At 39.7% G+C, this 22,283-nt stretch overlaps 1 protein-coding gene, 1 non-coding gene and 1 pseudogene across 4 annotated transcripts; all 3 read left to right on the top strand.

Annotated features, from left to right (window-relative positions):
* Positions 1-4,612: 4,612 nt before the first annotated feature.
* On the top strand, positions 4,613-4,714 carry LOC116263456 (U6 spliceosomal RNA). The gene has a single exon (XR_004174664.1). It is a non-coding gene; the product is annotated as a U6 spliceosomal RNA (small nuclear RNA).
* A 1,636-nt stretch (positions 4,715-6,350) lies between these two features.
* LOC116262732 (uncharacterized) lies at positions 6,351-21,533 on the top strand. 3 transcript variants are annotated; one of them, XM_031642221.1, is made up of 6 exons: positions 6,351-7,631; positions 15,677-17,292; positions 19,289-19,459; positions 19,762-19,933; positions 20,038-20,475; positions 20,563-21,533. In XM_031642221.1, the coding sequence occupies exons 1-6, from the start codon at positions 6,881-6,883 to the stop codon at positions 21,240-21,242; spliced, it is 3,828 nt and encodes a 1,275-aa protein (XP_031498081.1). In that variant the 5' UTR covers positions 6,351-6,880; the 3' UTR covers positions 21,243-21,533. The 3 variants fall into 3 exon arrangements, with proteins under 3 accessions (XP_031498081.1, XP_031498080.1, XP_031498082.1); XM_031642220.1 differs by having other exon boundaries at positions 20,557-21,533; XM_031642222.1 differs by having other exon boundaries at positions 7,395-7,701; positions 20,557-21,533.
* On the top strand, positions 8,407-8,488 carry LOC116263473 (U2 spliceosomal RNA; annotated as a pseudogene).
* Positions 21,534-22,283: the final 750 nt, after the last annotated feature.

Below are 22,283 nucleotides of genomic sequence, written 5' to 3'. Positions count from 1 at the left end.
GGGATGGCTTTGACGATGGCATTCTTCTTTTCTCAAGGAACCGCTTCCTTGCTCTTTTAGTTTTTCTTATTTGCTGGTTTTGACTTAGCATTATTCTTGTGTTGGATGTTCTGAGGACCTTTCTTTTGCCTCCAGCTAAAGGTTGCATTGAATATTCCTCGACTCAGTCCAAGACCCCCATTTCAACTTTATAATTTACTCTTTTCTTCGTCTCTTTTTGTTATTTAAAAACTTTTGCTTAGGTAGCTACTTGTTGGTCAGAGTCTCAAACATATGCCCTACGTTTTTCCTTTCTTCTAGTGCAAGCCTCAATTACAAATGCCTGACATATAGGGGTGAACAAGTCTAGCTACTCGAGCGACTCATTAAAGCTCATGTAGTAAATGAGTTCGATTTGAGTTATTTGCTTAACGAGTCGAGGTCGAGCTCGAGTTCATGAGTCGACTCGTCCAAATAATCAAGTTGAGTTTGAGCTCAACACGTAATTGCCAAGTCGAGCTAAAGCCTTAATTGAATTTGTCAAACCTTAATCAAGCTGATATATTCAATGAGTTTACGAGCTTGTTGAGTCTTAATCAAGTTGAGCTTGAGCTCAACACGTAATATAAATTATATTCTGAGTTTGTTGAGCCTTAATGGGATCAAACTCAATCTCAACACATAACAATGAATATCAATTCTATTCAAACGAGTTTGTCAAACCTTAATAAAGTCGAACTTAAGCTTAACATGTAACTACCGAGTCGAGCTCGAGCTTGAACTGAATCGAGCTCGAGGTTTCATTAACCGGCCGAGCTTGAGCTCGACTCGGCTCGTGGTCACCCCTATAGACATGGTAAATGATGTTCTTTCCTTTCATATGAAAGGTGAAGAAAACCTTTTAATAACTATGACATGCAGAAGGTATAAACTATTCTAGGGTGTTTGGACGACACTCCAAAACTGGATAAACCTGGTTTTACCTCTAAAACCAGGTTGTTGGAGTGTTTTGGATGTAATCAAACTTGGATTTATGGACCTTCTTATTAGTGTTGGAAGAACTATGGTGTGTTTTTAACAATAATGAAAAGTTTAGATATGATTTCAAAAATCTCTAACTTTGTATTTTGCGAATTTATTATTTTGAATAATAATTTGTTATTATTATGTATGCCATACATAATGAAAAAAAAAATCATTTGTGATACTTATTTTAAGTATTGATGGCAATTTATACTACAAACCAGGCACTCTTTATTGACGAAAAAAGGTGTCAACAATGTTATACTATCGCCGATGTCTGGAATGTTACTGAAAGTTTACATTCAATGGCACGATGAAGACAATATTAGAAAAGGTTTGATGGAAAAAGCGGAACGTCAGTAAAAGGGACGGCAGTAAAGGTTGCCATCTTCATTCACAAAATGGGGTGAACGCTAGTAAAATTTGTAAGCAGCTTAGGTTTTCGTTGACGAAATAAACGATGTTGCGTTTATAAACAATGTTATTTCAGTAATATGAATGATGATAAAAATACGTAGAAAACCCTTTCCTGACATATGATGTCATTTCAGTAGAAGTTCTTATTGATGCAAAGCACCGTACATCATTAAAATTTTGTCTGACGCCGAAGAGGCGTTAATAAAAGTCATGTTTCATTTAAATTTGCAACGTTAACATTGCCTGAGTAGTTATCGTCGTCAATAATTATCGGTGTCCCTAACACTGCCGACAGACGCCAATAATGGTTTAGTCTCCAACTTTTTGACTGAAAATCAGTTAATGATTTAGTGACAGATCTTCTCTAATGTTCAGGGTAGCTTCGGAGACAATGTCAGCGAGTAGACATTTTCAAATATTTACTGATGTTTTTGTAGTAGTAGTAATTTTCTTTTTAGAATATACACTTTTCAATGTAATTGCATCGGGAGTTAGATGGACTCACATTCGATTGCAGAACTGAACTGAACCCTATCAAATCACCGAAAGTTCAATTTTACAAACAACCACAAGTAATCAACTTCTAATCCTAAATCATAAACCCTAAATCTTAATTTTTGTTCGTAATAATGGTAAGGAGCATAACCCTCTAGCCCAGCAAGTGCTTTTGCTTCAATCGTCAAAACACATAATCTAATCCTTAGCGGCCCATTTGGCCGCAGTAACAAATTGTTACCATCCCACTTAGTTGGAGCAGATTCATATATTATGGTCCAGAAATCTATTACAAATATTGGAAGACGATTCATAAAACAGTAACAAGTTGTCACTGTTGCCAAAACATGTCCTAAAGCACATATTTAAACTAGTTTGACAGATAAAAAATAGCTATAATAACCTGAGTCAACCCAGAAGAGGGACGCTGGTAAGTGAGCGTACATTAAGAGATCAGTTTGGTAGGCGAGAAATCACACACTTTTTTATGAGTGTTTTTAAACAAGAAGCTGTTATCAGAAGATTAGAAATGTGAGTCATGATTCTGAAATTAAGCCAAAATGCAGACCCTCAACAAAATGTTCCCTTGGTACAAAAGCATACAATCATTTCATAATATCTTTAGCTTTGGCAGAGTTGGTCTTTTCATAAGTGCCTTCCGCTGATCTCTATTTGTTGGGCCATTATGCCTTCATGTACCACAGAGGAACCAGAGGAAGGGAAGATAGTTCCAAAAATGGCTTCCATGCACAGACTTGCCGCTTCTGCTTCTCCCTCTCTTCCTCTCTCTCTCTCTCTCTCTCTCTCTCTCTACTTTGCAAACAAGGAAAATTACAATAGGATGAACTTATGGAATCAAGGCGCCAAAACTTCGAAGAAAACAAGGTCTCCTTAAGTCACATTCAAGCAACTGCCCACATCTACCATTCCCTTCTGTGTATGCGCCTTCGCTGCCATCCCAAAATTGCCCAACTTAAAAGATCAAAAACGGGAAGAAAGACAAGAAGAAACAAAAATAGGAAAACCCAAAAAAAATCATGATGTAGTACTATTTTGTTTTTACAGTTTCCACTAAGAGTATCAAGAAAACTTGACCAAAAAAAAAAAAGAAGAAGAAGAAGAACAACTTCAACAGCTGCCCACATCTGATGAGTGATTAATTTGTGAACATGTTGATGTAAATGCGACTGCCTCCACTTACGGGTTCGCCGCTACTGTGTAGTTAAAGCAGGACACACTTTCTCTCGAATGGGAAGGCCTTATGAACAGAAAGCCCTGTCTTCGCTTTCCCCTGCGAGCCTCCGATTGAAGGTTTTCTCTCAGAAAAATCAGAAAACGGAAAAGAGACCAGACCTACGGTGCGAAGATCTCTGGAGGCTGAGAAGGTGCGGGCGAAGGGGAGTAGAAGCGGGGAGCGGTTCTGCGGTTGAGGATCCTCCTGAGCCGGATGGGAAACGGCGTCCCTCGAAGTAGTTGCTCCACCATCCTCGACACCAGTCTGGCGTACGGCTCCACCAACTCCGCCACCAACGCCACCTGAATCATCTGCCCCTCAGCACACGCCGACCGGAGATGAATCCTGGGTCTTGTGCCTGCCCACATAAATACCGGTGGGGCGCCTGGCCTGGGTCGTTCTCGTTTCAAATTTTACGTATTACTACTTTCGGGTGAATGTTGCAAGGCTATGAAATCTCCACATACTGTGTTAGGAGTATAGCCCTCTAAATCGATTTGCGTGTTGCAGTGAATCCTCGAAGAGCATGTCCCTTCCTTTCTCGAAAACAAAGCACCATAGAAGGAGGAAGGAAGCTTTCTACTGGGCGTCAAACACGATATCATGAAAAAACCTGAGTGATAAAGTTGAGATTTAGTTTAGAGAGTTGAACGGAAGAAGCTCTGGCTCTACCTACCAGGCAGGTCAATCCCGTCTTCCGATCTGCCAATTCGACCACACGTGGTGGGTGGGCGGTGTGGGATTCTTGTCCGTTTCTTCGTCTTTCAACTTCGGTTGGGCACTTTAGGTTGGTCCTCATGCCCCGTCGCCTCCTGATGCCTAAATCAAGGACCACAACCGATAACTAAGTTTTGTCGAGAAGCTGGAAGTGTTGCAAACCTTAGGCAACCTTTGAAAGATTCAGATCTATAAGATCACCAAGAGGTGTTTAACAATGGGTATAGTTGTATACTTTTCCATCTGTTCGTTTCAAAGATTAATGAAATAGATATACAAAATGAATGAAACAATATGTCATTGTTTTTATTGCTAAACCATTCCTACGGGATCCTTTGTTACCCATAACAATTGTTATTGTTTAGTTTCAGATTTGGGATAAATTCATGAAACACTATGTTTATGTTATAGGGTTACATGAATGTGCCTCAATTTTTTAGAGCAATGTTAGTACATAGTAATAATTTGTTACCAGTGCCAAACAACTTTTAAGAAACCTTTAAGAAACACAGATCCTAAGATTTGAAGTCTGAACCAACTCTCACAAACTTTATATTTGAGTGTTTGCTACTCAACATGGATTTGAAATCTAGTGTCAAAATCTAGTGCATTTCTAGAACCTTTTCTCGAGAAACACATTTAATAGTGTGTTTTATAATTTTGATAAAATAAACAGCAGGGTTTATATATGTATATAAAATGTTTTTGGTATGAAGTGAAACTTAGACTCAAGCACTTGTAGGAAATGTCTTTTCAATGACATTCCTTCAAATTAAATGATACGGAGAAGATTAACATGACCCTTGCATAAAGATGACACTTGAAGGCAAACACATATGGACAATTTCCCACTTACACCCACAGAATTTTTTATTTACATATTGATGTCTCACAATCATTTGCAAGAATAAAGAGTCCAAGATTTTTTGAAGGGTTCAAAATTTGATACCATACATTAGTGCCTTTGATACAAGGCATTAATGCCTCTCAGCAAAAGCTTTCAAGCTCCTCCAATATTGGCCAATAAGAGTCATGGTAAAATCCTTCTATACATTAGGTTGTGCCGGTATAGCAACCTAGATGGTTAATCAATCAACCTAGGTGCTCCTGCCGACTCACCATTTCATGAAATTTGTATCACACATTCTTCATCTGAATTTGTTTAATTTTCATTTTCAAATTTCACTCATGTGTGTGAATGTCACTTGCTCACCAATTACACACAAATGAGAAAACCAAATATTCATATCATTGTTACCTAAATAATGCTTTAGTACAACTAAATGCTGAGCAAATGTTGCATAATGCAAATGGACCAGGGTCACTGCTCCAAGGCCAATTGAAAATTTGTTACCTATATCTTTAGTGTTCCATAGACAAAAATTTCTGGTTCCACCCTTAGTCATAATTGATTCTCCTATCGAATACATAAGTTGCAACCAACTATGGTGGTGCACAATCCAGTGAAGATAATGTTTAACCTTCACTAATGTTTAACTTTGGTTAAGACAATGGTTGATTGCCATAATTAACAAATGATGTGTCTTGAGGAAGTCTCACAATCACCACCTATGTGGTTGTTGATATGCGAAATGTGTGAAAATGGTTCGTTGAGTGTTGAGAATGTTGATATGCGAAATGTGTGAAAATGGTTCGTTGAGTGTTGAGAAGGACTACATTTCTTAGTTCGTCAAGGAATGAAACTTAGAAGAACGGCAGTTGGCTGAGAGTTTGCGGCAACCTTCGTTCCTATATGAGCCAAAAGGTGAATTTTGTGACAACGTGTTAGACTCAACATTTAGTGTTGTTCACAAAGTCCATTGGTTAATTTCTCATAGTTAAGTACTATAAGCCAAGAAACAACAGCTTCTTTACCAAAAAAAAAAAAAATTCTTAAAACGAAGAAGAAAACAAAAAGATGAACTGTAGAACTTGGGTTGATATCATTAGGTTGGACTTTATTGTTAGTTTCAATGATATTTCACAAATGCACATACAATGAGCTTAAATGAGCCAAGGCTACCTAACTCGAGTTTAGATTCTTTAACCAAATGAATTTACCTTTATGCCTGAACTCAATAAATAAGTTGACTCGTGCTCAACTTGAGTTAACTTATTGTGCATCCTACTTGAAATCCCTACTTAACAGTCAAAATTAATCAAAATCTGAAGTAAAAAAAGGAGGTTTTTCTTACACCCACAAAGTTCAAATCCTGAAAAATCCAAAATAAGAATATGTTAGCGGTAACGGAACGCTCATCATAGCAAAGATCCACACTAATCTCTGCCGTAAATTAAATATATATCATTGTTATTTTTTTATTTATAAATAACCAATAATTTAAATGAAGGGGCATCGTATCGTATCGGGTGAAGAGAAAGTAACAACTCGTATCATAAATTTCCCGCGAAATGCGATACACGTGTTATTTGGGGTAAGTCATAAGGGTAGGTTCGGCATGTTGGCTTGGGCTAGCTTGCCTTACTCCGTAATCTTCCTGGTCTTCGTTTCCATCTTCCTCGTGGCCTTCGAAGCGACAGAAAGTTTTCTCCCCCTTCGATTTCTTCCACAGCACACAAGGAGAAAAAGGCCTCGGGCTTTTTATTTTACGATCTTCAAACGTAATCGAGGGGGGAAGAAGATCGATTCTGCGTTCAGTAGTTGAGGAAGAAGCCGGCCCTCTTTCTCCGTAACCTTGCTCAATTTTTCTGCTGCGTTATCGTTTTGTCTTTTGCTTGGTGCATGTGCTTTCGATCAAGAAATCTGCCAAAAAAACATTCAGAACCCAACTTCCTCGATCGGAATCGTGAATTTGTTGATTTTTCGGGTATAAAAACATCTAGCTGCGTCTTTTTCGCGTTTGGTTTCTGGTCTACTTTTGTTCCGCTTCTCGTCTGAAACTTTAGGGTTTTTAATCACTAGACATCGTGCTTCTTGGCGGTCTTGTGGTTTAGATCGTTTGTTTTGTTTGAAATTAGCGATAAAGAGAAAAAAAAATCGAGAAAGAGAGAAAAATGCCGCTTCTTGAATCTTTCCGCCAGAAAGAAGTGTCAAATTTGAACCATGGGTTGTCTTCGACCCTATCTCCCCTTGCCCCGCCCTTCACAGTGAAGAGGAATGCAGTTAACCAGAGGCCTAACTCTTCTCAGTTGGTGGAGCCAAACTTTCGTGATTACTCGTCGCCCCTGTCTGGCGCTCTTGATAACTGTCTTCATCTGCATCCTCCTACATCCGTCCCAGACTGTTGGCGCCCCATTGATGTTGCTGCAGGTCTTGGTGTGTCAAGTTACCCGACTTCGGCGATTGGGGGAGTTCCCAGCAGCTTCAGTTATTCGTCGGGGATGTACGAGTATACCAGTGTTCCGGTGAACATGGAGCTCGGCGAGGAGAGGGTAATTGCAGATGAACCCTATTCTACGCCGCTCGTGTTGGGGGTGCAGGATACTGCTGGTTCTGGTTTTGGTTCGTCGACGGGATCCTCAATGTCGGAGTACCTTCCCTCAGTTCCGTGGCATCCTGATTACAATATATATTTCTCTGGTGCGGTTCCGGCTGTATCATCTCAGAATAGCGGCTACAGTGCCAGTGTCAGCAAATATAAGCCTTCCATCCAGCGGGAGAAATTTCAGTGTGGAGAGTTTGTAGCGGAGAAGCAGATAAATGATGTGGGCCAAAGTAGTGAACAACCTTCCTTGCCAAAAATCAAGACCTGCCGTTCAAACTCCACATGTCCCCAAGAACAAGAACTCTCGCAGCACCCACCCGGTATCTGATGTTTCTTATTTAATTATGAGAGCTCTTTTCTCCATTCAGAAAATTGAATACAGAAGATGCGGTAATTTTGGCTTTTTCTGTTCTTCTTGTGCTTTAGTGGGTGTTGCTAACATAATATCATGTTTTATTCACTACTGAGTGATAAAGCGGTCACTTAAAATATTTGAAACATTTATCATAAGTGGATGATACTAAAGCTTCCTATGGTGAACTCGTCTGGATACTTTCTGACAACTGATCAGTGTTGTTTTGTGCGATCACATGGAATAGCTGTGTGGTTTTCCAAGGCAAAAATGAAATAGAAAAAGAAGAAGGAAAAAGCTTTCAAAAGGAACAACCATGTGGTTGCGTCTGAAAAAAATTATATATTTTTTTGTTATAAGGTCATAAATGTAGTGAGAAGGTGAAGGTAAACATGGCCGTTGTTTATAATTTATAGATGATTTTGAAAGTTGCTCACCTTCTGCATCCATACTTCTGCTGTAATTAATCACAATTTCTTAAGATCATGAATCTATATTACCAATCTATAGTTATGACTGCTAAAGTATGTAAACTTAAAATGAAAATTAATATTTATGGTTGATTTGTAAAAGTTAACAACTAGTTTGCTCAATCAAGTTGGAACTGTTAGTTTTCTATACATTTCAACATCTCAAAGGTTTCGTAGAAATTTTAGCTTCAAAAATCAAATTTGGTATCAAGAAAACATGTTTAATGGTTGCATTCTTCACAAAAGGGCCGTGATGAATGTGTCTATAGCTTGATATCTTTCTTGGCCTTTTGGCTAAGATTAAGTGTAGCATCTGTTCTTGAGGGATTTGAAAGTGTAAGATGTTGGAAGCTTCGAGTGACTTGCAGAGAGAATGAAGTGAAATCTCCACGCTAGGGTTGGAAAAATTGTTGCATACTTTGATCGATGTTGGTGATCGTGCTAGGGCTTTTGATTCTTGGAAGGAGGTGAATTGCAAGAAGTAGTTCTCCAAGAATGGCGTTCGGCCCATTTTCCTGGTGAGACACTCATGGGTGTTGGTCGTGGAGTGCTGGCACGATGGATTAGAATGATTGGGAGGAATTGCTTGAGCTGCCAAATTTGGCATTTTGTGAGATGGATGGAAAGCGTATGCTGGTGATCCCTTCGGAGGTGCATGAGTAAATGGTTTAGACTTTAGCCTTTTCGCTGGACCGCCATTACGATGTTGTATGATGGAAGCCATAGGGCAAGACCAGATTGCACAGAAATCTATCAAGATCTGCGCAAACAGTGGTTTGCAATGGGGGAAGTTAGGTTTACAGTTCTTTCCAAAGGATTGTTCCTTATCTAGACTTTTTCCTAGGCATATTTGGAGAATGCTCTGCAACTAGGCAAATGGAAGGTGTGAGGCCTATTGTCTCGAGCAAATGGGAGCCAAGGATGCTGCTACAATTGGAAGCAGTGGTCAGAACTTTGCTTTGGATCAGCCTTTTGGAGCTTTCACTTCATATGTTGAATTAGAAGGTCTTCGTTGGCATGGCCAAACTGCTGTGTGGTTTTCTCGTGAATGCCGATGTCTTCATCAATGCGAGGCCTGAGGCTGAGGTAGGCCGAGATGGGGTGGCATGGCTGAGGGTGGTGCAGCAGAGCTCGGCGACTAGAAGGCAATGGCTTCAGGCATATTGGGGAAGAGAATGGGCGTGGGCACAAACCAAACCACACAGAAATTACAAGGACGGATTTGGAGGGCCAAGAATACGCTTGCAATCGGCTCGATAGCATAGAATGAAATGAACAAGGAAAATAATAAGTTTTATAGGCTGCGCCCAATACAGGAGGAAAAAACAGGCCAATAGTGATAGAAATCTAGCACCAATATCTGTAACCAGAAAACAGTACTCACGCAGGAAGATAGAGAGAGAGAGAGGGAGAGAGAGAGAGAGGAAGATAGATAGAGAGAGAGAGAGAGAGAGAGAGAGAGAGAGAGAGAGAGAGAGAGAATGAAAACAAGAAGAAGCTGAGGAGAAGAAGCCGTAGCCAAAATGGTTTGCACGGCCTCTATTTATAATCCCATTTTCAGAATTCTAAGAGTCTCCAATCGTAGAATCCTAGGAGATTTCACAAGCTCAAAGGACATTAATTACATCATAGAAACCTAAGAGACTTCACATATTACAAGGATATTAATTACAACGTAGAATCCTAGGAGACTTCACATATTACAAGGATATTAACTACAACATAGAATCCTAGGAGACTCTTCACATGTTACAAGGACATTAAATATCTTAACACATTCTACAAGGAGGTGGAATCCTAAGAGACTCCTCTTCAACGTGTTGGTGAAGGATTTATATTTTAACAAATAGGAGTGTGCCCAATTCGAAGCAAGCTCTCTGATTGGTGAGAGTGAGGTCGCACCAAAGGTTTAACAACATCCAACCCTCCCATTGGTTGATGGGGTTGGGGCGGCTAAAAAATGGTGGCGCCTACCACTTTTGGAGCTCGCTCAAAAGGAGCGCGTGGGGAAGGGGGCCCCACTAGTGCTGACATGGGTTCCACATGCCCCTTGAGGTGGAGTGTGCTGAGTGGAGGGGTGCGGTTCCCATGCTGAGGTGGTTTCTCACTTGGAAGGTGGTATGTGGTTGGTGTGTGGCAAGCATCTGCCTGGGAACAGGCTGACTGAGGTCTCACATGTGGAGGGTGGCTCCCTGTGCATGCCAGATGGGGGGTGCCAGGTGGGTCCTAGCCTCCTAGGACATGCCTGGATGAGACTCAGCTCAAGTGGGAGGCTGTTGAGGTTCTGTTGAGGTTTGGCCCAAGCTCTTGTTGGGCTGGCATAGGGCTGCTGGGCACGGAGATGCAGGCCTAGCTCCTCTCGGCTGGTGCTGTTGCCGGTGGGTTAGCCTCCTTCCGAGGCTCTGAAGTAATTACTGACTAAAGGATGCAAGCTAAGGAGTGTGAAGGGCATGGGCTCTTACTGAGGTCCACATCAGCTTGATGGCTGGACCCCGATGGAGGATGTTTCACCCAAGAAAGTTTGATATTTTGAGGGATTTTTGTCAAGTGACTAAGTTGGAACTTCTTGAAGTCGAATCGGATGTTCCTCCTTGTTTTAATCATCAAGTTCTGAAGTCAGTCTTAAAGGAAGGCCCAAATCTGAGAAACAAACTTGTTGGATCGTCTTCTCCAATGGCGATCAACCTGAACGAGAAGAGACTCCTGCAGTGCAAGGAGGTTAGTAATTTAAAAAAGAGGAATGGCGGAAAAGGTGCAATCTAAGATTGCTCATAATGCTGACCGTGGTGAACCGGCAACGGTGCAAGGCATGCTTGATCTCGATCTTCATGGTGTGGGGAATTTTCACAACAAGGAAAATATCCCTTCATCAGGGGAAGAGTCAGTGAGGGGTTCAAACTTCAAGCATCTCCTATAGATGAAGATCAACAGTTGGAATGTGAGAGTGCTTGCTTATAAGGTGGCCCAAAGGGATTTCACCAATTGGCTGAGACCCCACCATTTTGTAGTTTTCTTTCTCATTGATACTATGCTTAGTGTGGATAGATTTGAAAGGTTCTGTAATCGTTTTGATGAGTTCACTTTTGAGTGGAACATCAATGGCGATCCCAACTGGACTAGAGTTGTGTTCGGTTGGAGAAAAGATGATCTGCTAACCAATTGTAGATATAATAGATTTTGGCTTGATTGTTTGTTTAATCTCAAGGATTTGAGTAAGAATTTGATATTGTAGGGGTGTATTACACCCTGATTTTAGAATCCGAAGGGATCAGCTAGTGATGTTGGAGCCACACTTGTGAATAAACAGGGGCCTATGTTGGTAGTGGGTGATTTTAACTCTGTTTGGAAAGAATCTGATAAGTTGGTCAACCTCCTGCATTATATGCTTGCTTAGCATTTAACTCTTTCATTCATTTTGCTGGTTTGAGAAAGGTGTATGACAGGGACAGGGCCTTTACCTGGTCAAATTTTTGTGATCCCCTTGCACTAGTTCAATACAGGTTAGATACGTGTTTTTTGAATGATGCATGGGTGAGGTTGTTTGGAAACATAGGGAGACTTTTGGTGGTGCTCGGAGCTTCTTCAGACGACTTGGCTTTTCCTGTAAATCTGATTATGTGGCAGCAATGAGTAAGAGGAGGAGGTTATTTAGATATTTTCTTCATGGGGAGAATGAGCCCAGTTTTAGAGTTATCATTGAAAGAAACTGGAGTGCAGAAAGCAGGGTCTGTCCCATGCTTGTGGAACTTGACAGAGTTAGGACCCGTCTTAGTAATTAGAGCAGATTTGGGGTTTAAAAAGTAGATGTCAAGGTTAGCAGACTTTAGAATGAGCCGACGGAGGTTTATAAGCTTCAGGATATAGGCTCCTTAAACTGATCCATTTGTGAACGACAAATAAGAATTTCACTTACTAAAGCTTTATTGGATGAAGACATTTTTTGAAGCAAAAGCAAGGATTTCCTGGCTTAAAGGAGACTGTAACAACAAGTTCAAGAAAAGGGCTTATAAGAAAAGAATTTTGCAGGTGGTAACCGATGAGGGAACTTTTTATGATCTAGATCAGATTTTGTCAGCTTGTACCAGACATTTCAAGGACTTTTTCACCTGCGATGACTCTTCAGGCTCGATTCCAGATATCGGACCAGGCCCTCTAGTGACGGCTAATGAAAATTTAATGCTCTTAGGGCCTGTTTTAGATGATGAGGTGTGGTGGCCTGTAATGGGTGCTAATGCTAACAGCGCCCCTGGCCCTGATGGGTTTCCTAACACGTTTTTTCAGAATAATTGGGATATTGTAGGCCCAACTGTTAGCAAAGCCATCAATGACTTTTTTGTGAAGGAAAAACTTGTTAAGAAGTTGGCATGAGTCACTTGATTTTAATCCCAAAATCTAACTCTTCCTCTCATATCTCTAACTTCAGGCTGATTGCTCTTGAAAGTAGTGATTTGAAGTTTATTTGAAGGATCATCGTTCTTAGAATGAATTTTTTTTTTGAATAGAATCATTTCCAGCAACCAAGGGGCCTTTTTGGAGGAGAAAAACATCCATCACCGTTACCACCTTGCACATGAACTGGTGCATGCCATGTCCAAAGGTCTTCTATTATTTTTGTGAAGATTGACCTATCAAAAGCATAAAATAGGATCAGTTGGAACTTGTTATCTTCTGCGACGTTGCATTTAGGGTTTCATCCCTTTTGGAACCAAAGAGTTATGAGTTATGACAGTGGTGACTAACGTTTTCTTTGCCTTAGTGTTGACTGGCCAGCTAAGTTGTTTTTTTGGATACTTTATTGGGCTTAGGCAAGGGGATCCCTTGTTCCCTTACCTATTTTAAATCGTTATGGAAATCTTTTCTTGAACCTTACAGGGTGCTGTTCCAAAGAGGAAGTTGGAAGTGCCTCGACTAGGGAGAGGTGTCGATAAAAATGTAGCAGAAGTTTTCTCTTTGTTTGAGCATTATGCTGGAATGAAAATCAACCTGCAAAAATGGTCTTCCTTTCCCTTTAGAATGGATATGACTGGGATTTCTTACATTTCTAATTGGTTGGGTTGGAAGCAGGGACAGTCTCCTACTAGACACCTCTGGCTTCCCCTTAGTCCTGATTCATTGAATTCTGCAGCGTGGGATCTGTTATCTTAGAGCTGCAGGGAAAATTAAGTATGTCGAAAGCAGATTACTCTCGTACGCCGGAGGAATCTGCCTAGTCAAGTCAGTTCTTGCAGTGCTCCCTAGTTTCTGGATGATGGTTTCAAAATGCCCAATTAATTAAAAAGCTCGATAATTTGATGTGCAATTTTCTGTGGGGCGACTCTGAGACTGGTGTCAGGCCTCACCTCATTGCCTAGAAAGTTTTGGCTCTGGCCATTGTTATAAGGTGGGACTGGTATTAGAAATTTGGGAGAGGTGACTGAGGGCAATCTGGCCTTCCATGGGCTGCGTGTCCTTGTTTTCAGATGAGAAGATATGTTTTTATGTGACCGAAATAGTTATAAAAATTATTGATTCCTGGACCTTTATAAAATTTGCATATGCATCATAATTAAGTGATCTAACTGTCAATTGTTGTGCAATTGACTTTGCTGGTTATATATACATGGTTGTTTTGTGAAAAGATGGACAAAATGCCATGAAATTCAGTTAGCATATTAGGTTGTCACAATATAATGAAGTCTCTTGTTGCTATACAAATTACAAGGATAATCTTCTCAAGAAATTGTGAAAAAAGACAACTATGTTATAGATACACACACACACACACACACACACACACACACACACACATATATATATATAGGAAAATTGAACGGTGACTCTGTCTTTTCAAAGTCACCCAGCCAACTATTTCATCAAGGCTGTCTGACCACCATGATGAAAGGTTAAGAGAAAAACAAGGAGAAAAAGCCGAAAAGGAGATGGGTATTTGCATAATCTAATATTAGTTCACATCTTTTTGTCTTTGTTTTCCTCTCAACCATCAATCTGCTTCAGATGGACGATCTTGGTTAGATGGTTGGGTGACTCTGAAAAGCTAGAGTCATCATTCACTCACTTTATATATATATATATATATATATATAGAAAACAGGTAAATACAAGACCTTAATATGCCAACTCAATGGAAATTATCTGAGCTATTGATTTTAAGGTGGTCATACAATAGACATTAAGTTTAAAAAAATGTAAACTTAGTTGTATTTTAAAAGACTGAAATACCCTTTAAAGGAGGCAAGAAATCTCAATTAAGCAAACTCCTTTATTTCCTCCATTGAAGGGTATTTCAGTCTTTTGTATTTTATATTGTGTTCTATATATATATATATATATATATATATATATATATATATATATATATATATATTGAAGTGACAGCAAGTTTTATATGTTGTCATTATTGCTCGAACCTGCAGTGAAGATGTCTCATGGTAGTCAGGATCTAGTTTCACATACAGACATGCAATCATCATCTACAAAAGTTCAGGCAAAATAGCCTGTAAGCCTGTATTTGTTATGTTAAGATAAAACAGTAGGGAAGATAAACAAAAAATAAATTGTTAAGGAAATCACTGTAAAAAAAAGGAACCACACAATGCAAAGTCAATGACAGAAAAATAAACAAAAAAAATGCAGCCAAAGTGTGATTTTTTCTTTTGAAAATTTAAAAATTGCCTGAAATCTTTGTTTGTTTAAGATACAAGCTATATATGACAAAGAGTCTAAAACCTGCAACTGACCAAAAAATATTCCAAGAAGAACATTAAAAGGATTTTCAAACAAAACAAAACCCCAGTCCTGAAAGTTCTCAAAGACAACTAAAATATCTCAAATAAGGGAAATGAAGCAAAGGTTCTTCTCAAAAGGAGAATGTCCTTAGTTTGTTGGAGAAAAGTATCAAAACCAACACTGGAATGAAAAGCGAAATAAAATAGAAAATTTGCTACTTAACTTAGCATCACCAGTTGTCCCCTCAACTTGATGTTGGCGCAGGTTGGCAATAATGTGGGGGATGGAAGAGAAGGGAGAATATTAGAAGAGAAAAAAGTTTTAGGGTGAAAAGAGTTGAAGCATTAAAAGAGTCAAGTGGATCTGGCAGACCGGCACTAATCTGATTCATGGCACACCAGGTACATTGGAAGTACCGAAACTCCGAAAAGCTGTGCCAGACATGCGTACAGAACCCAAATCTATGTATCCTTGTGACATGGCATGCATAATGATAATGCATCTCCACATACTTTCACCCATTTTTTGTTGTTCTCCTAGTGATTTTAGCTAATTCACAAAAAGATCTGATCAAATTATAAAATAATACATGTGGAAGATGTATAGTATTGGTGGAAATCTACAGTCTGTCATGTATGGCAGCCTCTAGAAGCATCAGAATGTTCAGTGGCTGACGGTAACTTCTTGAATTTCTCTTCTGCATAATGAAATTATAGAGATGCTATTATTATGATCTAAGTGCTTACATAATCATCATTGGGGAGCTATGTTGCTTGCTTGCATGAACCTCACTTTGTTGTGGTTGTGTCTTATATAGGATTCTCTGCTAGTGAAGGTCTTCCTGCTATCAATCAGGGAAAATCTATTAATTCTTCTGGGAGGCCTACCCAAAGTGGTGATAAGGTGACAGATTTGAAGTGTTTGTCTGCCAATCATCAAGCTGAAAACTCCAAAAACAACACACGGTTGGCCTTCACTGAAGTGTTTGGGTCACCTGATATCTCACTGTATGACCATGACCCCCCTTCATCAGATCTACTGCCTGCTACTAGTGCTTGGGTATTTATGAAATCAGATACTGTATCCACAAACGAATGTTTCATTGAGCATGGTTCATGCACAACAGACTCCACTGCTGTTTATCCGTTTACCCAGGTATTACAACCAATGCCATCTGGCAATCATCTGTTAAATGATACAGTGATGTCTGAAAATGTAAATGGTCTCTACTTGCCTATGGATGAACTTGTAAATTCCAAGGACCTTGCTGGTTACATTTTTTCGACTGGCAAGGGATCTGAAGGGAACTCAATTCTCGAAGGCAATCTTGTTCATCATTCAAAAGGTGACCATGATGCCAGCACCAGTTACAAAACTATTTGTTCTCAGGGAATGGAAGATTCTTTTTCTAGTTACCAGGGAGCTCTTGATTGTCTTTCAGATAAGAGGCCATTTGGAAATTTGGACTTTACAGCATCAACCCTGAACCTATTTTCTTCTGCTTCTGAACAGAGTTTGGATGTTTCAGCTGCTGGTTGTCAAAATTTTCATGAGAAGAACGACCAATTTATTTCTGCTGTGGATTCACCATGTTGGAAAGGTATACCAAGTTTCCGGTGTGCTCCTTCTGAAGCTGCAGAAAACGTTTCTTCTCAATGTTTCAAGAATTTTGAATCGTCTGATCAGCCTCTTCTAATACATGGTGGAACTGTTTCACTGTCTGAGGCATCCAGCCAGTTAATTTGGGGTAATGATGAATGTATTGGTGGTTTGTCACCACCTCCTGTTCATATGACTGCTGCTTCTCTGTCTACACAAACTAAATCTTCAGATACAGATGAAGTAAATTTGCTGGCAAACAAAAGTTACTTTGGTGATGTTTATGAAGGGATTCAGAGGATAGGAGAAGGCTTCAGTACTTCCAACTCTTATCGGGAGGGGCATGAACTGAAAATACCAATCGGAGTTTCTTTAACCAATGAACAGTCAAATATGATCTCTGTTGGAGAATCTGTCATCTCAGAAGCCACAGTAAAAGATTGTTCCACCTGTAATAAGGGACCTATCCAGGATGGCTTGTCAGACCTTCTTTCCCAACCAGTTGGTCACATTCAGAGTTCATTTTGTGCTGGAACTAGCTTTTCTACTGATGTTCATGAAAAATTTAATGGATTGTCTCTTAATCCAAATGAATGTCTGCCTGAAAGAACTGACATTCATATAGTGCTTAAAGCAATGTATAATCTGTCAGCATTGCTTCTTTCAAGGTGCTATGCAGATCAGAATGCCTTGAAAGAACATGACCTTGAAGTTCTTCAACTTGTCACCAATAACCTTGATGAGTGCATTATCAAGAAGTCAAATCATCTATCAGAACCATGTCCTCCACTAGACAGCGCTTGTCTTGAAAAGCTTAGAGCTGATCCCTGCAAGGTTTGGTTTGATCTCTTGTTTGGTCCATATTGTAATGTTTATTTGAGTTAGGCAGTGGCTATTAGAGACTGGCCCATGTTGAAAATAAATACACAATATATATGTGAGTAGGGATGTAGAAACTTTGAACCTGGCAGGGGTGTTGGGCTACTGATTTTATCCTGGAGAATTCTATAAGCCAGTGATGGCTGGTTCAAGTTTCAATATGGTTGATAAAGGGGTCTATGTTATTCTTAGCATGATTTTTGGAAGCATAGCTCTCTGTTTATCTCTCTCTTCCCGACCATTTTTACTCCTTTCCTATTAACAAAACGTGGCACTTTTAGGTGTCAAACTGATTTAATTTTTTTAAGGAAGTCCTAGTTAACTCTTAGAGGTGCTGCTTAAATGTTTTGAAGTTTGAACCTCTTCAACAACCTGTTTTAACTCTCTGACTGGGGTGTGTCTTTGTGCTGGAGCTTGTGCATATTGTTCTTGATACAGATGAAATAATGATAATTACAAGCCATCATTATCATGGCTGTTGCTGTTTTCAGTGGCAGAGTGATTGATGCAGCAGGGAATATGCTTGCAATCCATGGAGCTGAATGAATCATCTGACATGACATGAAAATGTATTGCTGCCTGGGGGGAGTTAGTTCTTATGTCAGATTCTGGGAGCAAACATACTTGGTTTATGTTGAAGAACCTGGTCACTATGTGAACTTTTGTATTCTCCTAGCTGTCCTTGGTCTTGTTCATACTATGTTGGACCGTGTTGAAGAATCCTGTCAGCATGTGAATTTAGTCCTGTCCGGCATTCCCAGTTATCATTGTTGAACTCGCTGCAAAATGTCATCTTGAAATATAAAAAGCTTTCAATGTGTGAACTTTGATTTCTGTGTGAACTTTGTTATTGTCCAAGCTGTCCTGTGTTCATCTTGTTCAAGTATATCTTTATTGATCAATGAGGGAAAGGAAAAGAGGGAGATCATCAAACCTATTTTGATAGTACTGTTCTGCAGACATTGTCTTCCAGAGATGCTATGTTCAGAGTTACACTTACATTTTTAGAAAGATTTGCATGGCTTTTCTGGTCAAGTTTTATCTCTGCTGAAAAAGGTTAGGTGTTTATGAGAAATAAGTGTCTCCAAAATTGTTTTTTTGTGGATTTTTACAGCCTAAATTCGTTTCTGTTTAACAAACGTAGGAGTAAAAAACAGGTCTACCTCATTATTTTTGCTGTTTCTTTGGAAGGTACTGGCAAAACTTAATTGACTTAATTAACCATATGTAAAATTTTCTTGGACAACATTTTGTCTATGTCACAGTCTTCTTGTTTTCGATATTCAAGGAGACAGATTACTTTGTGGGTTCTACAAAATCCGTCTTTGAAGAAAGGAAGGTGCAATCGGTGCAAATGGCTGATGTTTCTGCTTCATATTGCCTATTGGCATGTTGGCAGTCCCATTGCCGTTCTGGAACTTTTTGATAGGTCCTGTGTGTCTAATGATGCATCATGTTCATGTTTTCTTGTGTTTCTAGTTGATATAGGAACTCATATGTCTACTTTTTGCTGAATGGTTACTGTAGATTGTGTTTCTCCTCAAGTGTCCGACTCATCTTGTTCTTTTCAATAGTGTGTTTATACTATGCCTTTTGTAGTTGATATAGAACTCGTGCTATATATATATATTTTGCTGAAAGATTATTATAGAATATTCCACTCCACGAGTGTCTGACTTGTTCTTTGTGACAGTGTGTTCATACTTCGTACTAGGTTTTTTTATATTTTTTGTGCACTTTCACCTGGTGAGGTACTTATTTTGTTTTTTTCCCTTTTACTGTCTTGTAACACCAAAAGTTTGGATTTGCATTTCATTTCTTGAAACACAGCTCCAGTTAACAGCATGTGGTTCAGACTTTTTGGAGGAAGATTTCCACTGTATTTGTATTTTGGTTTATTCATATTCCTTTATACTTGAAAAGTAGTCTAAGGCTCTTCCTATTTCCCCAGTTTACATGCATGGGCGGATCTCAAGGCATCCCTGCAGAAATTGACGATATTAGGCATACTGGCAATAAGAAAACCAGTGAAAGTGGCAGATCAATTCATACGAGTGGCACCCCAAAGAATATTGGATGTCGTAAGTTTGTGTCCTCTCATAACGAGAATGGTGTACATAAGGTAGTTCTCTGCTCCATTCCTCTTTCTTGCTTGTTATCACATGATAGGTTGACAGTCCATTAACCAAAAATTAAAGCTGCAGCTGCTGCTTTTTTACTGCTTTACCAGTCATGTTGGTTTAAAAACATAGACTTATCTATTTACAACGTATCTTGGTAAACTGTGAAGGAACTTGTGATTAACTGCTGGCAGTTGACTTAGGACCAAGACTCATATTTGGGATTCAACTGCTTGGGTAGATAGACTTATTTCCTCTATTTACACTTCGTGGCATCAACCTATCATTCATCTGCACTGTGCAGGCTATGGAGAAGCTATTGAAGGATAATCTTGATAATGAAAGTGATGACCTTCCTCAGGTTCAAGTATACAAAACACTCTGGCTTGAGGCTGAAGCTGCACTATGTGCAATGAAATATGAGGTTAGGTTGGCAAATATGAATGCAGAGATTTTGAAAGGCAAACAAGATCGAGGTAAATGAGCCTTCATTTGTGAGAGGAAGGGGGTGATGGTTTGGTGTGGTTTGATTTTTCCTTTAAACCTGCTCTACATATCTAAGAATGAATTCCTTTTACAGATGCCACCGGTTCTCTGAACACAAGATCTAACTCTAGTTCTGGGCTGCTGAGTAGCTTAAATGGCAATTTTGATGCTATTGATGGTGACAAACAGAACTTACATGTGGCTAAAAGTTCAGCAAGCAGGCATAATTTTTTGAATGCAAGTTCAGGGGTAATGAGTAGCTTAAATGGCGTTTGTGATACTATGGATGGAAACGATCAGAGCTTGCATGAGGTTAAAAGTTCAGCAAGTGAGCACAATGATCTGGAATCTTCAGTAATTGCACGTTTTAGGATTTTAAAATGCCGAATTGAAGGATCAAATAAACAGGAAGATCAGCAGCTTACATTACCAGATTCAATTGACATTGAGTCCACACAGAATGTAGACAATCCACTCATGCCCAGTGAAATAAGGACTGAGATTGGGAATCACAAACAGCCACCTGCAAAAGGTAAGCGGTTGCACTTTTAATCTTTTTGTCTTCTTTTCTTCAATTATTCTGCATACGGAACTATGTGTACTATCTTCATAGTTGCAGCTAGCCTAGTTCCTGCAATATCCACTCGTAATACTCAGACATCTAGAAGCTCGAACGGGGACTTTGGTGCTGTGGGTGTAATAACCCGGAGTCAACTTGAACCTAAGGGATTATTAAGCAAACACAATGATGTGGAGGCTTCAATTGCTACAAGAATTAAAATCCTGAAACAGCGTCACGAGAAATGTGGCAGTTCGGACAGAGAGCCAGCAATGTTGCCAGACTCTATTGACGTAGAAGGCATTGATTGCAACCAGCAACTGGAGGTGGCCGTACCGAGACACAGTTCTCAGTCCATGGCACCTCAAACCTCCAAGAATTTTAACATGGACATTGGTTTTACAGCACAAAGGTGGCAGCCTTTTGCTGTTGCTTCGTTGCAGGATACTCTGGTGCTGCATGATCAACTTGGTGGAAGACATACTGAATCACCAGGAACATGTGCCTCGACCACAGGCAACACGCATCATATGCATCCTATGCCATGGCAGGAGGTAGAAACAAACAGACCTCTTCATGCCCAGAATAGTGATGACCTTGTCTCTCTAAAGCATCCAACCCCATCTGGTGGAGTACACAATCGGAGAAATGAACGATCCTCAGGTGGAGCCACAAGCTCCTCCCAGTCAGACTCTGCCTACGATTGGGAGCATGTGCTCAAGGAGGAGATTTCATGTTAAGATCCTCTATGCGCGGATTCCGAAGTTACCTGGTATGCAAGTTTACATGTATTTTTTTGTTATGTAGGCTGACATACCGTCTAGGCAGCCGCATATATTTAAAAATATTATGAACCTGAGCATTGGTTTGTGTGAGCTGCTGTTTTCCTTTTCCTGGTCCCGGATTCACACACACTACTCAGTTAGGTCAATATGGTGGGCTGCCAAAAGCACTATTGGAATCATCTGTGAATATTGATGTATATATTTTTCAAACATGATTGACATAACGTGCATGAGATTGTTGACTTAGAGCCGGATAGGAAATGAATGGATGAATCAAAAAAGTCTTTGAACTCGGCCCACCATGTCCGGTCAAAGTCAGGGCATCTGCATTGTACCTGATGAATGACAGGACGGCCTTATTTAGTTGCTGATAGTGCGAAGGCCTATCTAGCGGCGACATTCATGCAGTCAAAGAGTCTAGATGGTTTAGTTTTTTCCACTGCATCTGAAGGAGAAAGGCTAGGCAATTGAGTTGGACATAATCGGTTTGTGGGGTTATTTGTAATGTATTGATAACGATGTGTCCTTGCCTCAAATATTGACTAAGCTTTGAAGACCTTCAGTCATAAAAGGGAGACTTAGTCCTTTACTTGATGTCATTTTGTCCTTAGTTTACCGGACTAACGTCTATTCCCTTTGGTTTAATAGTCTAACTGATTTCAATGCCCCTAATATTTATTTCTCTCTCTCTCTCTCTCTGTCTGTCTGTGTGTGTGTGTGTGTGTGTGTGTGTGTGTGAAGGGTTTTTTTGCACCTCCTCCTGGAAGCGACCCTGTTGGAACCTTTTGTACAGCATGTTGAACTATTCTTACACTAGAAAAAAACCAAGATTTAGACATCTAAAATGGGAAAATATTGCTTCTAGTGTGTCCTAAAATATCTTCAACTGACAACTCTGTACATTCAAGGAAAATAAAGTCTTTTTTTCCTCCGAATTTGATCGAGTCCACCGTTTCCTAGCTGCATATCAAGAAATCTTTAACTAATTCATATGAA

This window comes from Nymphaea colorata, chromosome 10 (genome assembly GCF_008831285.2).
Source record: "Nymphaea colorata isolate Beijing-Zhang1983 chromosome 10, ASM883128v2, whole genome shotgun sequence".
In the NCBI taxonomy this organism is placed as follows: domain Eukaryota; kingdom Viridiplantae; phylum Streptophyta; class Magnoliopsida; order Nymphaeales; family Nymphaeaceae; genus Nymphaea; species Nymphaea colorata.
Note: the sequence above shows the minus strand (reverse complement) of the source record. Positions and strands in the feature narration are given on the sequence as shown.